At 37.4% G+C, this 15,670-nt stretch overlaps 1 protein-coding gene across 5 annotated transcripts in view; it reads right to left on the bottom strand.

The window, feature by feature from the left end:
• actn1 (actinin, alpha 1) overlaps positions 1–15,670 on the bottom strand; it is a 39,049-nt gene that overhangs the window by 14,561 nt on the left and 8,818 nt on the right. For 3 of the 5 annotated variants that reach the window (XM_052151133.1, XM_052151130.1, XM_052151129.1), the window contains exons 2-8: positions 6,473–6,587; positions 6,051–6,170; positions 3,935–4,021; positions 2,898–2,985; positions 2,698–2,776; positions 2,404–2,485; positions 628–713 (exon numbers count right to left, since the gene is read on the bottom strand). In XM_052151133.1, coding sequence (XP_052007093.1) covers positions 628–713; positions 2,404–2,485; positions 2,698–2,776; positions 2,898–2,985; positions 3,935–4,021; positions 6,051–6,170; positions 6,473–6,587 — 657 coding nt within the window. Of the gene's footprint in view, positions 1–627; positions 714–2,403; positions 2,486–2,697; positions 2,777–2,897; positions 2,986–3,934; positions 4,022–6,050; positions 6,171–6,413; positions 6,588–15,670 lie in introns of all 5 variants that reach the window. The other 2 variants (XM_052151131.1, XM_052151134.1) reach the window with 2 other exon arrangements.

Below are 15,670 nucleotides of genomic sequence, written 5' to 3'. Positions count from 1 at the left end.
TGTGTTTAGATCGCTGCTCAATTTCCCCAGTAACTGGCTCTGGCTCGAGCAGCATGTTGGAAGATGTGTTTGTTTGTGTCTGTGAGTCTACTGCAAACTCGCATTCAGATCTGCCTCCATTCCTGTATGCAAAAACCAATGGATAAAATCAAGTCCCCACCATTCATTTTTTTCTTGTTCGAAAAGCCATTTCAGTTGGAAATGCATTACAATACCGAAGTAAATTCGGTCGCAACTTCCATTTCACGCCAACTTTAATTATATATTATAACTATTTGATATATCACCCAGCCTTACATGAACATTTGTGTGTCTCTGAAAGTACTTTTAGGAGACTGGAGACACACTCATGCCTTCATCATAAAACGTATTGTCCTTCATGAAACAGGTGGAAAGACTCATGCAACTGTAGGACAAGCATGAGCCCTGAAGGTCAGAGCTTAGCACTGCAAAAAGACAGAGAAAGCCAGACTGTTAGGAAAGTAGTCCCGGTAACAGGAACCCTTGGCAACCAGTGATCACTGCTACTGTTAATCACAAAAACCAGTGAGCAGAAACAGAAAGAAAGGGGCTTTTAGGGCGAGTGCAGAAGTTTACGACATTGGGAGGAAGGGTGCCCTGCGATACCTTCTGCGCCCCAGAGAACGCATGGTAGAAGCTAGAAACATAGGTCATGATGGCCTTCTCATCAGGACGGGCTGTACCAACAATATCTGGAGAGAAAGAAGGGGGTGAGCACATTACACACAATCACACAATTCAGAGGCCCATCTAAGGTGATGTCCTGTGTAAAATAAAAGTTATCAAAGCGAATGGAGACGTTAATCCATTATAATAAAACTATAATGTAAAAAAGACACAAAGCTGAAATGTAACTAGGGATGCTCCGATCAGGATTTTTACAGCCGATACGATCGCAGATCTTCATGTCAACAGATCAGCCAATACCGATCCTGATCATTTCACCTTTTATCAGGATCTCTGTAATAACTGGCTACATGTGAGCTTTCTGCACACTGCCACTATTAATTGAATTTCCCTCATCCCAGAAATATCAGTTTAAAAGGCTTATAAAAAAAATACTTTTCAGACTTTAAAACAAGTATCGGATAACATATTATTGGCTAAATTGAGATAGATAGCCCTATAAAAATGACGCTTAGTGTAAAACTGAAGACAAATTGATAACCCACAGGTGCAATTAAACTTAATGTGACGTTTTTGTTTATTGATTCATTGTCATTATTTCATATAATTATAATTATTCCATATTTTATTTTTGCACTATATTTAATACATTATATCATGATATCTTAATATTGCATTAAGAATTATTATATTTATAAATTCTTCCCTGCCTATTCATTTAGTTGGATGATTGTATTAATAGTTCATTTTCCCTTGTTGCTGCTTGAACTTTAATGAACACATGTTCTCTCATGAGGGCAAGAGATGAAAGAGTGCATGTTTCTGGACTCTACAGGTGTTACTATTGTTATTGTTGTTTAATCGAGGTTTGAATTACACCACATCTTGTAACTCATGTTATTATTGAGGTATCTATGCTCGGCGGAGACTGAGAAGGTGAAACCATGAATGATAATAAGAACCGTTTCACAGCTTGCGCTATTTTCCCTTTGCTTGTTGCATGTGAAACGCTACATTAACCGTACAGTATACAGACTTTTCAAATTCGCCATACGTCTCCCACTGCACCGTTCTTAACTGCTGAATCAAGTTTATTGTTTTACAACACTATGCTAGTATTGCCCAAACTCCGTAATCCCATGACAGTGCTTCTGATGTCTTAAAGGAGCCATGCGACTTTTGCGATACGAGTGATCGGTTTATGCGATTGGCCAAATTACTGATCACCGATCGAGTAATAGGATGTGAATATTGGCCAATACGGATCGGTGGCCGATCGATCGGAGCATCCCTTAATTTAACCATCTTCAAACCTTTTATAAAAACACGTTTATACCAAATTTGCATTTCCTGTGAAATACCAGTGCTTGCAAGGCAGGAAAATGCTCAAACAAATTATGAAATCTGTATGTTAAGTGGTCAGGGCTGAATTAATTACAGAAGTTTAATTCTTAAGTTTAGGGGTTAAGAACAAAGCCCTAACCAGTATGTTTGAGTACTATCAATAGAGTAAGTTGCTTTGCAAGCACTGTAACAAACTCAACATGAAGCATCACAGACCATAATTCTAAAAATCCCTCCAAACAGGACAACTGTAAAGGAAACATCCACAATCATGTCTGCAGAATTTGGGTGTAATACAACCTACACACATATACCTGCATGCCTCCTACATCTCTATATTTAGATTGGTCTAACCTAGTTTTACAGGGAAGCAGAACAGAGAGGAGAACTGACCTTCTCTAAATGTCTTACCTTCTGCATCCAGCATCTTTGGTATGTCCAGGTATTTTTCAGCAACATCAAAGGCAGTGTTCAGATTAGTCATTGGGTCATCCTGAGGGGGAAAGCAAAGATCAAAGCATGTGACATAATCTTTTAGAGACAGACAGACAGACAGACAGACAGACAGACAGACAGACAGACAGACAGACAGACAGACAGACAGATAGATAGATAGATAGATAGATAGATAGATAGACAGATAGATAGATAGATAGATAGATAGATAGATAGATAGATAGATAGATAGATAGATAGATAGCTCACCTTGCGCAGTTTACCGTAATCAATGAGCTCTGGACGATGTCTGTGAATGAGTGCACAGAACCCCAATCCATCCTTCCAACTGACAGAGAGAAAGTGAGAAAGAAAGTGAAAGGTAATATATGACTGTGCAACTCAGCATTCAGTTGCAGTATCTCTGTCTCACACGGTCTGTTCCCATGCTTCATTTCCTGTCATCTCACCTGATGTGGAAATTCTGAATGTTAACGTTTTTGTAGGGAGCTGTTTTTCTTTGGCACCACAGCAACAGGCCTTCCTTAGCTGAGGTCTCTACATGTGCACACACACACACACACACACACACACACACACACACACACACACACACACAGTGTGTTAAACATAAATACTAGGGGTCAACAATAAGGAAGTCAGGCTAAAATGTGATAGTTTCGGGGCAGTAACTTTCCCTATAAGCCGTACATTTGTTGATCATGTACATGTGTTTTTAAGCCTTTTAAACTTTAACATTTGGTTTTCGGTTTTGAATGTTGTTTTATTGAATTCTGATTTAATAATATCTCAAAGGTAAACTTATACAGCTGGCCAAATAGATGAGGCTTCATTTAAATTTGAAGAGTGACTTGTGATAGTCTTGGAATTGGGGGCAAGTAAAAATATTGAGGGCAAGAAAACAACTAGCCCAACAGAAAAAAATCCTTTCTGTTGAGCCTGGCATACTCTCATATAAAATAGAATCCCATCTAAGCAGAGGAAAGATGAATGTGCCATTTAAATGACTCAGACTGATTTTATGTTTTTATTTAACAGGAAATATTTAAAACTCCAAAAGAGGCTATTAACCAAACATTCCATCTTTTTGTAAAGATCTAATACACCACTTACAAACCAAAAAGTGTGTGTCTGTGGGGGGACACACCACAAACCAGGTTTAAGTGGTTTACGAAGACTTGTTTTAGGTTACAAACTGGTAATTACAAGTGTATTATGCTATAAATGTGGTTTATAAGGACATGTGTAGTGTCCCCATAATTCAAATTGCTTAAAAAAAAAAAAATGTAAAAATGCAGAGAGATTTTATGAGGGTTAGGTTTTGGGGGTAGAACCTATAGTTTGTACAGTATAAAAATCATTATGTCTATGGAGAATAATAATGATTGTGTGTGTGTGTGTGTGTGTGTGTGTGTGTGTGTGTGTGTGTGTGTGTGTGTGTGTGTGTGTGAGAGAGAGAGTAAGAGAGAGAGAGAGAGATATTTACCCTCCACTGAGATGTCCTGGATGGCAAAGCGAAGGATGATGGTCCAGATCATTCCCAGAGTCATTTTTGCATTTCCATCAACAATCTCTGAGCAGAACAAACACACACCAACAGTGCATTTAACAACTCAACAATAAGATCATGCTTCGTGGAAAATCCCCATTACAATCAGAAAGCAGGTTATTGGCCAAATAATTTTGCATTAACAAGAAATTACACTGGCAAGCTGCTCCCAAGACACAAGTATAACAAACATACAACATAAGTAGAGATGAAATTCTCTCTGGGTTCCTTTTTAACTGTAGGCGTGTTAATCTCATGGAAACATTACAAGATTACATTTCAAACCCAAAATAAATAAAATAAGATTCTACAATATTTAGCATAAAGGTAATAAAAAAATACAAAATTGGCATTTAATGGCCATTAGAATTTTTTGCATTGACATTTATTTCATGACAGCACATTTCACCACAAATTCTCTACTCTGCACTGCATTTAGCTATTTTACTTTCCTTAAAGGTGCATTATGTAAGCATTTGCATGTAATATTTGCCCCTTTTTTGCCAATGTGTGAACGGCTTATAACACAACTTCCTAATTTGCCTATTAAAGCCTGTAGGCTGATTTTCATGCAAAGGGAGCTGGTCGTTTTTGCCGGGAAAATCCAAAGGATGTGAAGTTTATGCACGCTCCCGAGAGCCTTGCCTCAAAAAGTAGCTTCTCTTCTGCTATTCAACAGTGACAACAGTCTGCAATACTATGTAGCGTTATCTTAGAAATGGAATCCAGCAAACATCCAGCTCCCAGCACAACACCGACTCCTACACAAACTCTTGAGTAAGCCAAACTGAATCCCATCTGGCTAAGTGGGAATGTGATCGTGGTCGAGCAAAAACTAGAGTGAACATTGGCAGGGCATTTCGTTCGGTTTTGGGGACCAAAACCCTGAATTGGCGTTTTTCTTATTGGATAGGTAAGCTTACATAACTGCAAAACATGTGAAATATAGAGCCATTAGGATTGATCTGTGTTATTTCTGCTAACTTGATCTTGCCAGCACAGTAACTGTCATAAACAATGATAATCTATAATTATTCAGCAAGGTAGACTACAATAACACATGAAATGAATGCTAGACAATGTTCAAGATAATGCAAAAAGCTCCATTCATTAGTGTAACATAACTTGGTTATACAGAAAATATTTACATTCTATTATTATAAAACAATGGCGCATAAATATATAAAAATTACAGTTGTGATGGAATCAGGTCAATACTGAGTTGTGTCAACATATTTATAATGTACAGTCTATTTTATAAAAAGCTACTGTCATCATCCACCAAATTTAGCAAACAGTTATTGATAAAACTGCTCACTCGTGTTTTGGTCGACGCTTGCTCGCTCGCGTCCCTATGGAGTGTGTGCATGTGCAAGAGAAACAGGTAGCTGGCTGTAGTTCACTTAATGGCCACAAGTATAATTTATAATCATAATAACAAGGGTTTGTGAATCTTACATACTGCACCTTTAATTGTAATGAAAATAATCTCACAATGCAAACAATCTTAAAAGTCCTAAAAATATTATTATTAGATATGAACAACTATACTGTAGATGTGATTAGAAGTCCCCATCTAGATATCTAGTATGTCTATGTTTGTCTGTCTACCTTCTTTTCTTACTCTAATACCATAATACACTCTACACACACACTGCTTGACACACACACACAAACTGGTAACAGTACGTGACTGAGGCAAATGGTTTTATAGAAAGCTAATCTGTCGGGAATGCTGCTCTGGATTATAGAATGAGAAAGAATAAGAGAAAGAGAGAGAGAGAGAGCAGGTAACAGGAAAAGTACACACACACACACACACACACACACACACACTGTCAGACAGGTCTAATATATGTCAGATGTATACTGTATGCTTAACCCATTTAACTCTGATGCTAATGGGAGGGAGAGGGGCTCAATGTAACATGAGCCAGAGATATATGCACACATCACACACAAAAAGAGCATCAGATAACATAAGCTGTTGATCCCACATACTGGATCACTGAACTCATGACCCTGGAAGCCTGCAGGATATTGGGGGACCTACCCTCTGCTCCAATAGAAACCAATTTGACTCCTTTGCTGGCGATGAAGTCCAGTGCTTTATTCACATTGGAAATCTTATGGACTCTCATTTTTCCTCTCTCTGGTTTGGCCAATCGTTCTCCTACAGAAAGAGAGAGAGACAGTCTGAATGTGCAGGATCCATAATATTATCACACATATAGGTCACACACAATCCTCTGTTGACTAAAACTGAATACTGAATACTGACTGCTTTAAGTGTGCAAATTCCATTTTAACAAAAAAAAGCACAAAGCATGCCAAATTCGAACCTGTGGCTATATTCAGAAGAGCATCCTACCATACTAATATAACTACTTATGAAGTATAGTATATATATATATACTATGCATAGTATCCAAATTGTCTGTATGCATGGAATGTCCGGATGACCAGGATGACCACCTGAGATGACCTCTAGGAGCAGCATTAGTTTGAGCCCGTCTCTAAAATCCTCCTCGATGTTTTCGATCTGCGTTCCTGCCTTCCGTAGATGAGAATTACACCATGCTGTAAATGTCTGAAAGAGAGAGGTTTAGAACATGAGAAGAGAAATGAAACTAAAACACAATGCAAATTTATATGCGACAAATGACCTAGATGTTGACATTCTGGAAACCAAACCAGAGTGAGAAACACGTGCACTTTTTTTTTTAAATGTGGAAAATATCCAGTAAGCACTACAAAAATACAATACATACTTCTATTCTATTCTTTTCAAATCTATTCCAAATCTCATAAAAATAGATAATGAAAATGCTAATTATTTTTGGATATAGTTATACTGCCCCAAATCAGCTAATTGTGTGATTGCACATCATGGCCAGTCCATCCATTAATTTTCTTTAGCCGCTTGTCCTATGCTCCCAGCTGTCTCGGCCGATGGTAGGGAAACCCCCTGGACATATGGCCAGCCCACCACAGCCCGAGCGACAGTTTATAACTTATTAACTCTTTTAAATGGTTCATTTAATTAATTATTTATTCATTCCTATTTCCTCTTGTCCACTTATAATGTTATGATTTGTTTTTTTTGCTTTAAAAAACACATTTAGTTGTCCATTACAATTTTCCACCCACTCTTACATTTACATGGGTCATTTTGCAGCTGTGCCTTTAAAGGAATATTCCGGGTTCAATACAAGTTAAGCTCAGTCAACAAAATTTGTGGCATAATGTTGATTACAACAAAAAAAAACATTCTTATAAAAAAAATGGAGGTTTACGTGTATGCATTTGGCAGACACTTTTATCCAAAGCGACAGAGCACTTATTACAGGAACAATCCCCCCAGAGCAACCTGGAGTTAAGTGCCTTGCTCAAGGACACAATGGTGGTGGTCGTGGGGATCGAACCAGCAACCTTCTGATTAACAGTTATGTGCTTTTGCCCACTACACCACCACCATACTACCACATACAGGTTACAGAGAGGCACTTACAATGGAAGTGAATGCGGCCAATTTTTGGAGAGTTTAACTCAGAAATATGAAGCTTGTCATTTTATAAAAGCACTTACGTTAATTCTTCTTTTAAAACGTTTCAATTATTTGAGCTGTAAAGATGTTAAAATCATAGTTTTTACGGTCGTTTTAGGGTTTTAGTATTTACATCGTTATGTCGTCATGGCAAAAAAACTGTAACATTTTACTTTACACAGAAAAGGTTAGCAAGTGATTTTTCACACTAAAATCATATTAACATGTATATTTTTCTACATTTTGTGGCTATACTTTTGAAACAGTACTTCAGATTATTTTACTGTTTACAGACTGCCCCATTCACTTGCATTGTAAGAGCCTCACATATCTCAGATTTGTTGCTTTATTTATTTATTTATTTATATTTAAAGACGGACGAGTGGAAATTAACTTTTGTGGTAATCAACATTGTTCTGTCGATTGAGCTTAACTTGTATTAAACCCAAAATATTCCTTTAAGACTTCAGAGTACATGCCTTCTTTACATGTGAAATGAGCAACAGTGCTTTGTTGCGAGCTGCAGGTTTGCTGTCGGCTTCAAAATTGTTAACTATCCCGTCCTTCAATAATAGCCTCTTTGCAAAACAATCCATGGTGAACCAAGCTGCATAAACATCAGGGACCCAGATACACTTGAGCCACTCATTTCTAGTGTTAGAGTATCTTATAGAAGATATGCAAAGCAGCAGGTGCTACACATAGCCAAGAAAACAGACTTTCTCACATTTTATGCTTATCGTTAGCTGTCCTCTTGTTTAGAAATAACAGTATCTATACTACTTCTACGGTATTACCTCAGTGTGAATAAGCAGGCCAAGTTTACTGTCAATAAATGGAAGTTTCGAATTTTCAAGGTTATGGTATTTAATCCTCAGGACTCCCCCTTTTTTACCTGCTTTATTTATTTTATACACCTGTACTAGGCAAGTACTTCAATGCTTTTGGTAAAACTGTAATCCTTTACAATCATGCCTGACTGTGAGAGTGTATGGGAGTGTGAGTTGTCATGGCAGCACTGAGTATCCATGGTTTCAGGATTCTTCGGTATGTTAGCGAGCTGATGAAGAACAGCTGTGGAGCAGAACAGAAGCTAAACACACACACATACATACACACACACACACACACACACACACACACACACTTCTACGATTGATATGCCACTTAATATAATCAAGGACATTTCAATTTATGCAATTAAAGGCAGCCAGGAACGACGGCTAGAACTGTGCTCTGATGTTTGTTCCAACTTCTAGAAAGTTCTAGATTAGAAAGCGAGGTGGGCCTGCTACATGACGGGATATATCCAATCTCACTGGGTGGGCTGGAGTGTGCGGTTTAATGATGGATTATGGGTAACAGGGGGCAGGTCAGGTAAGAAAACGTGTGGAATTTGGCAGCTACTAACAGGAAATGCTGTAACATGGGAATGTCTGGAGGCAAATGTGAGTCAAGCAGCAGTGTTTTGGATTCATTTAAGAGGCAGTTAGCAGATGCTGGTTTACTAGCACACACATACAGCAGCCATTACTGTCAATACCACAGTAATGTGAATCAAAATGTAAAAGACAAAAGACTAAGTTTGGGAACAGATAGCCGGTTCTTTTTCTGAACTGGTTCCATTTTTCTGGAACCATATGATTTTCATGACTTTCGGTTCTGTTCACGGCTCTTGAACGTCCAGTTTTCTGCCAATATGGACTGAAACGATTAGTCGACATTATCGACAACGTCGCCAATAAAAATTGTCGACGAAAATGTTCGATGTTGAATAGTCGTTTGATCTCATTTAACGTAACATGAGATCATATGAAACTGTAATGATGACTCGTGAGAGCAGTACTGCAGCTCACGCCTGACTGAGGAAGAATTAAACAGATCACAGATGCACTCCAAACTTTCCAACTAGCTTCAGCTTATGTAGATCGCAAAGTACAAGGGAATTATACAAAAATAACAAATAAATAAAGATAGAATCACTCTCGTTGTGGAATAAGTGGAGCCGGAGCTCTTTAAAGGAAACACCCCGTTGTTACATCTTAAATGCAGTTATATTTCATGCGTTATAGCTTAATTTAATTAACATTTAATTAACTACAAACTCCGAAACAGGCATTTCTCTATGTGGTCAGTACCTCTTCTATGAGTTGCGCTAATGTCCCGATCTAAGGGGGAGAGTCTGAAACAGCACCCGGCTGATGCGAACTCTGTTGCGGGGATGCTCATCCCTCGAGCCCACACTCGCTAAAGCTAGATTGTAACGTGATGGCTCGTGACTTATTGAATCATAATATATGTGTCACTGTGCATTTCTTATCGTGAAGAAAATTGGCAATATACAGCCAATTAATAATAGAGAGTTTGTTTTAGTGTGTTAAATATGGATTGAAGTGAACAGAAAGGTGAGAGAGGGTAATACGTTTACGATTTTTTATGGTTTGTTTTCCAATAAGAATATCTAAAACTAATTTAAAACAATGTACATTTACTTTAGGAACTATAGAAAAAATTGTTATCTGAGAATGTTGAATATATTACTAAAAATACATATATTTAAAAAAGATCTAAAAATCCTTTAAAAAAAAAGATGCATTCACCTGAGAAGCAGCATATAAGATATTTAGACTTGCTTTTAGAGAATAGATCTTCAATATAAATATATTTTGTCTTTACAGCACTCGCAGAAGTATAAACAAGTAAAAAATACACTTGAATACAAAATACACTTATATTTAAGATACATTCTCTTAAAGGTGGTGCAGTGGGCTAAAGCACTGAAGGTAAGCAGAAGGTCGCTGTTTCGATCCCCACAGCCACCACCATTGTGTCCTTGAGCAAGGCACTTAACTCCAGGTTGCTCCACAGGGTTTGTCCCTGTGATAAGTGCACTGTCGCTTAGGATAAAAGCGTCTGCCAAATGCATAAATGTAAATATTTTATACGTTTGTGGCAGCGGGGGCGTGGTCAAGCTCTCGTCCGGGAGAGAAAGCGGTAAGGGCACTTGCACCTGAGCTAAATTGTGTCTAACACCTGTCTCTAATTTCAGTGAGCATGGAGGGATGCCAGTCCTCGACACTACCGTCCACCCAGGGGAGCGCCGCTACCACAAAAACACAATTTAGCTCAGGTGCAAGCGCCCTTACCGCTTTCTCTCCCGGACGAGCGCTTGACCACGCCCCCGCTGCCACAATGTTGCTTCTCTTTCTTTTTTTTTTTGCCTTGAATTTCTTTACTGAATAAAATTTAATAAAAAGTATTTTTCCTTTAATTCAGTGAATGTCATTTAGAGGTATTTTTAAAAGATGATTTTGTCCTCCTTATTGTTAGCAAGCACATTTAATACAACATTTTAAGTTGAGGCACAAGCTGAATGGTTGTTCATTAGACAATGTGTAGTTAAAAATAGGCCTATACATTATGATTTTTGTGGAAAATGCATAATGAAAAATGTTTTCACATTTTTGTTTGTTTAGAATTTTTGTTTATATTTAGGAACAATTATTGGATTGCATATATGCCTCTAAAAAGTATTTGAAAAATCATTAAATATTCGGTGTAAGTTCGCCTTTTGTAAGAATTGTATTTAATTTATCTCCAATTAGTTTAATTTGCTCAGTTGAAATCTGAAATGATCTAGTCATTCGGGAACACATTGCTGAGGGCAGTTATGCAATAAAAAAAAAAATTCTTATTTCAAAATATTTCTTCCTCAAAAAGTATAATCATTAATGGGACTGTTAAGCAATTGGAATTGCCAAATTTCTTATGATTCCCATACCTAAAAGAGACCCTGTGTGTGTGTGTGTGTGTGGGTGGGTGGGGGGTGAAACTCTAAATGAAAATGTAAAAATGTAAATAGGGTTGTGTGAGGATTAGGTGTGTATCAAGACGAATACAGAACATGTATAAATTCCACAATGAGCACATAACATGCACAAATGCACACAAAAATAAACACAATTACACCTAAACAAAAAGACACATTCACACAATCCCACAAAAAATATGCATAGACATGCAAACAGACACACACATATACAAATGCATGCAAATTTAGTCACTCAAACAGCAGACATCTCTGCTCACTCAGAAGGAATGCTGCTAGATTTCCTCACACCTACATGAGAACAATTCTTCATTGCAGCTAAGGAGGGTGCTCTCTCTATAACCTCTATTTCCATCTATAACTATTTCCATCTTGCCTATTTTTCCTGCTTTTACTCTTTCTTGCTCTGGTGTGAAATACAGCACAACTCGTTGTGGGGTTGCTATAGCAACTACGTATTCCAGGAAAACTACATAACAAATCAGTCATTCCGAGACACACATACACACAAACAAACTCTGCCATATGCCAGGAAAGACACTGTCTGATACATAGTTGCCTCAAAAAGTATTTGGACACCCTAAAATTTATGAATTTGACTGCATTAGAAACAAATTAACAAACCAAGTGGCATCTGCAACACAAATTATGCAATGCCTTTCCGATCTTATATTGTTTTATAACTTAAAACTTAAAAAAAAAAAATAATAATATTTAGCTTGAAAGGTATTCTTGTGCTGTCTTTAAAATACACACCTCCTGATTTGATATTTTGTTTCTATTGCAATCACATTTATCATAGATTTCTTAGGGTCCCTTTTTACATTTTTAGGGTCACTGTACACACATTCATAGTTTTGACAGACAGAAAGAGACACAGAGAGAGCGAAACAACTACAGTCCTTGTATCACAACACGGTGGCCTGTGTACTCATATTAGCTCTGTCTGCCTACTCAGGTGTTTTTGTGACAGGTATAACAGCTGTTACCTGTGTACACAAAATGCTGACTGCACACACACAAATACATACACACAATGACATAAATTCCTGCACATATACCCCATTATTCTCATATTTGCACTGACGAAAATACAATCTATCAGTATAATGTTTGCAGCACAGTAATGTTGTGTTAAAATATCTTTACAATGATGAAATGCCTGACTCGCCATCTCTCCAGCAATACATCTTTATTAATTAGTGGTGCTTGCTAAGGCATCGTTAATACTATTGCTCATACTTTGGTCTATGGATCTAAACAAACACCATACCTCAGTTTTGAACTGTGGCATGTAACTGCTCCACTTGTGCTTCAAAGAGCAACCAGCTAGCAGTACCCTATCAACCTCCTCAGTAACCACACACAACATTTTAAAGTGTTTTTGGATTGTTCTGTGGACAAAATATTCAATAGACAAAAAGTTCCAGACAACATGAGTTGTGGAAAAACAGATGTGATCTAGGAGCTTTTTACAGCTTAATACCATGCGTGCCATTGAGGAGATCAATCCCACTAAAAATCAAACATTGAGTTTTGCCACTCACATTTTCTTCAGAAAATTTAAAAATCTAGTTTTGTTTCAATCTTTTCAATCTCTATTAAGACTGATTACACTGTGAAATCGGCAATAGGAGGTTGAAAATTCTGCTGCTGAAATCGGTCTGTGCTTATCGAAATTCAAACTTCAGCCCCCAGTGGCTGAAGATGGAAGTGTTGTTGAGGTTAAGCGTCCACAGAGAGGAGCCAAAAATGCATTGTATTTTTGTTGTAAATGATGTAATAGTCAACAAGAATGCATTTTTACTACAACCTCACCCAAGGCCTAAACCTAATTGTCAGTTGAGTAAAAATGTTATTTTAGTGAAAATATTTTACCTCCGAATATCGCTTACTAGGGATGTAGATGGTTATTTAGCATTAACAATTTTTTTTACTAATACTATTGTTTAAAAATTATCCAAGAGCTTAATTAAAGAAACAACAGAGAGATAACTTGATGTAGGGCATATTATGTACACATGAGGTAGCTGTTAACACATAAACCACTGTCTTCCTCTCAGTCTGAATGACAAAGAATAAAGCATGCAATGTGGGACTATTTTGTCCGTGAAGATGGCATGTTCCCTAACAAATTGTAAAATAAGACTTTAAAGTTTAGTAGTAGCACAATTACAATATGGTACCATATAAAAATGTCAAGAAATCTGCAAGCCTCTACATCTATGAGCATATGTTTACAGTCCCGCATTTAACTTATGTTGCACGGGAAACGGGAGGGGTGATGCAATGCAAGACGGGATGTCAGTCCCTTCTGAGTGGGTTCCCGAACTTGCCATCATCTGGCTGTATACCATAATGACCCATACCCAGGTAGAAATGTTGATTTTTAAAAACAAAAATGATTAGGATTAGCAAACCTGTTTGGTCACATGTTTGATTCATGGCTAATCGGTTAACTGGTTAATATTACCAGTTAATGCTGGCAGTTACTCTGTAAAAAGAATTGGCAAAATCTGCATTCCTAGCACTTACCATTGTTTATGTGAACACTATTACTTCCTAGAGGTTCACATGGGACCAGAACTCATGTTGTGAAGATTGTACATGCAACATACTTTCAGTAGCGCAAATGGGAAATGTGAATATGCTTTAACTTTGGGAAGCAGATGTCTTTTTTTCTGTGTGATTATTTTGGTTTGATTTGCTTTCTCTCTCTATTTGTGGGCTGTTTGTTGGTGTCTGTTGGTTTTCTCTTCTCCAGACAGGAAGTGCTAATCAGACCCTGAGATATGCAGGCCACTGTCTACGTCCCACACACATTCCACAAATCCCCACTTACACACACCACCACCTTTTAAGGTGAACTTGTCTCTTATTTTTACATTTACAGACACACAGTTTAATTGATCATTAATTTAGTTAGCAACATTCTGTCAACCATAGATGAGTTAGTTAGAGCTAAAAGCTGACTCAGTCTGATAACTAATTTCACCTTTGAAATTGAAGTTAAAAGACACACTGTATATGTACTGTATAAAGTTTATTGGCTTTGGTAAGTCAGCACTGCAGCACAATAAAGTCTGGGGCAATGTTATTTTATTTTACTTTTTATCAGAGGAACATTAATACCGTTTCTTGGTAACTGCAGTCAAACACAATGAACAAAGTCCATGTTTTGAGCACATCATCATGTTAGGAGCAGCTCATGATAAATTATTTGCATGAAGAGTTTGACTTTCACTAAGATAAAAAGCCTGAATTGAAATATTTGACTATTTAAACTGCATAGCCTTCATACCATGATTAAATTAACACACAAAAAGATGCACACACATCAACAAACTGTATCCAACAGCATCTTGGTCTAGCTCGAGCGTGTGCTTACCGTCTCACATTTTTGAAACTGTTACAGATGTATTCAGACTGTACTTTTATTGGCTGAAAGAGCACAGCGAGGGATAAAGTACCTCATCACATCCTGCATCAATCTCCAGGGCAGGAAATGGCAGAAACAGTGTCTAGGTAGGACATCTGTTTTGGGTAAAGATATGTTCTATGTGTAAAGATACACTCTGCATGTCAGTATGTCCACAGAGAGACCCTTATTGCTAAAAGAAAACAGCCCCTGTATCCCCATGGGACACTTAACTTACCCTCTCTAATAGAGGAAGAGAGACCGAAAATGAAAGAGAGAATTGATTGGGACCAGCAGAACTAGTTTAATTCTTTAGATTGACTAAAAGCAATAGGTGATTTATCTCTTCCTAAATTAACCCTTTACTACCCTAAACACACACACACACACTGGGAAAATACTTATTGCACACAACATCACAACCGTAAACATTGTATGTATAGACAAGTGTAGATTGTAAGACAAAAGTAATACCTTAGATTCATGGGAAGACCTCCAGATTTCAGAACCCAACAGTGGCTACGTTTACTTGTAGCCCTACACCAATACTTATTGCAATAATCTGAGTATAAGGAATAATTAGATTAAGATGTTTACATGATTTGGGCAAACCTCTTCAATCAAATTTACATGCTATTTGCCAATACTCTTTATTGCAGAGAAATGTGATGTTTTAATACTTTTTATAAAATAATTCCTGTTGCAAATATTTATCTTTTAATACAGTTTGACATAAGGAAAATTAGTCAGTCAGTTTGGGAGTCAATTTTGACTACACTGGATGAGCTGTCTCATTTGATTTACAAACAATAATTGGTTCATAAGGCACCTGATGGATGTTGTTGTGTTCCGCCCATGAAAGACCTACTTGCCATTTTT

Source organism: Xyrauchen texanus, chromosome 20 (assembly GCF_025860055.1).
Source record: "Xyrauchen texanus isolate HMW12.3.18 chromosome 20, RBS_HiC_50CHRs, whole genome shotgun sequence".
NCBI classification, from domain to species: Eukaryota; Metazoa; Chordata; class Actinopteri; order Cypriniformes; family Catostomidae; genus Xyrauchen; species Xyrauchen texanus.
This window is presented reverse-complemented; position numbering and strand designations above follow the sequence as displayed.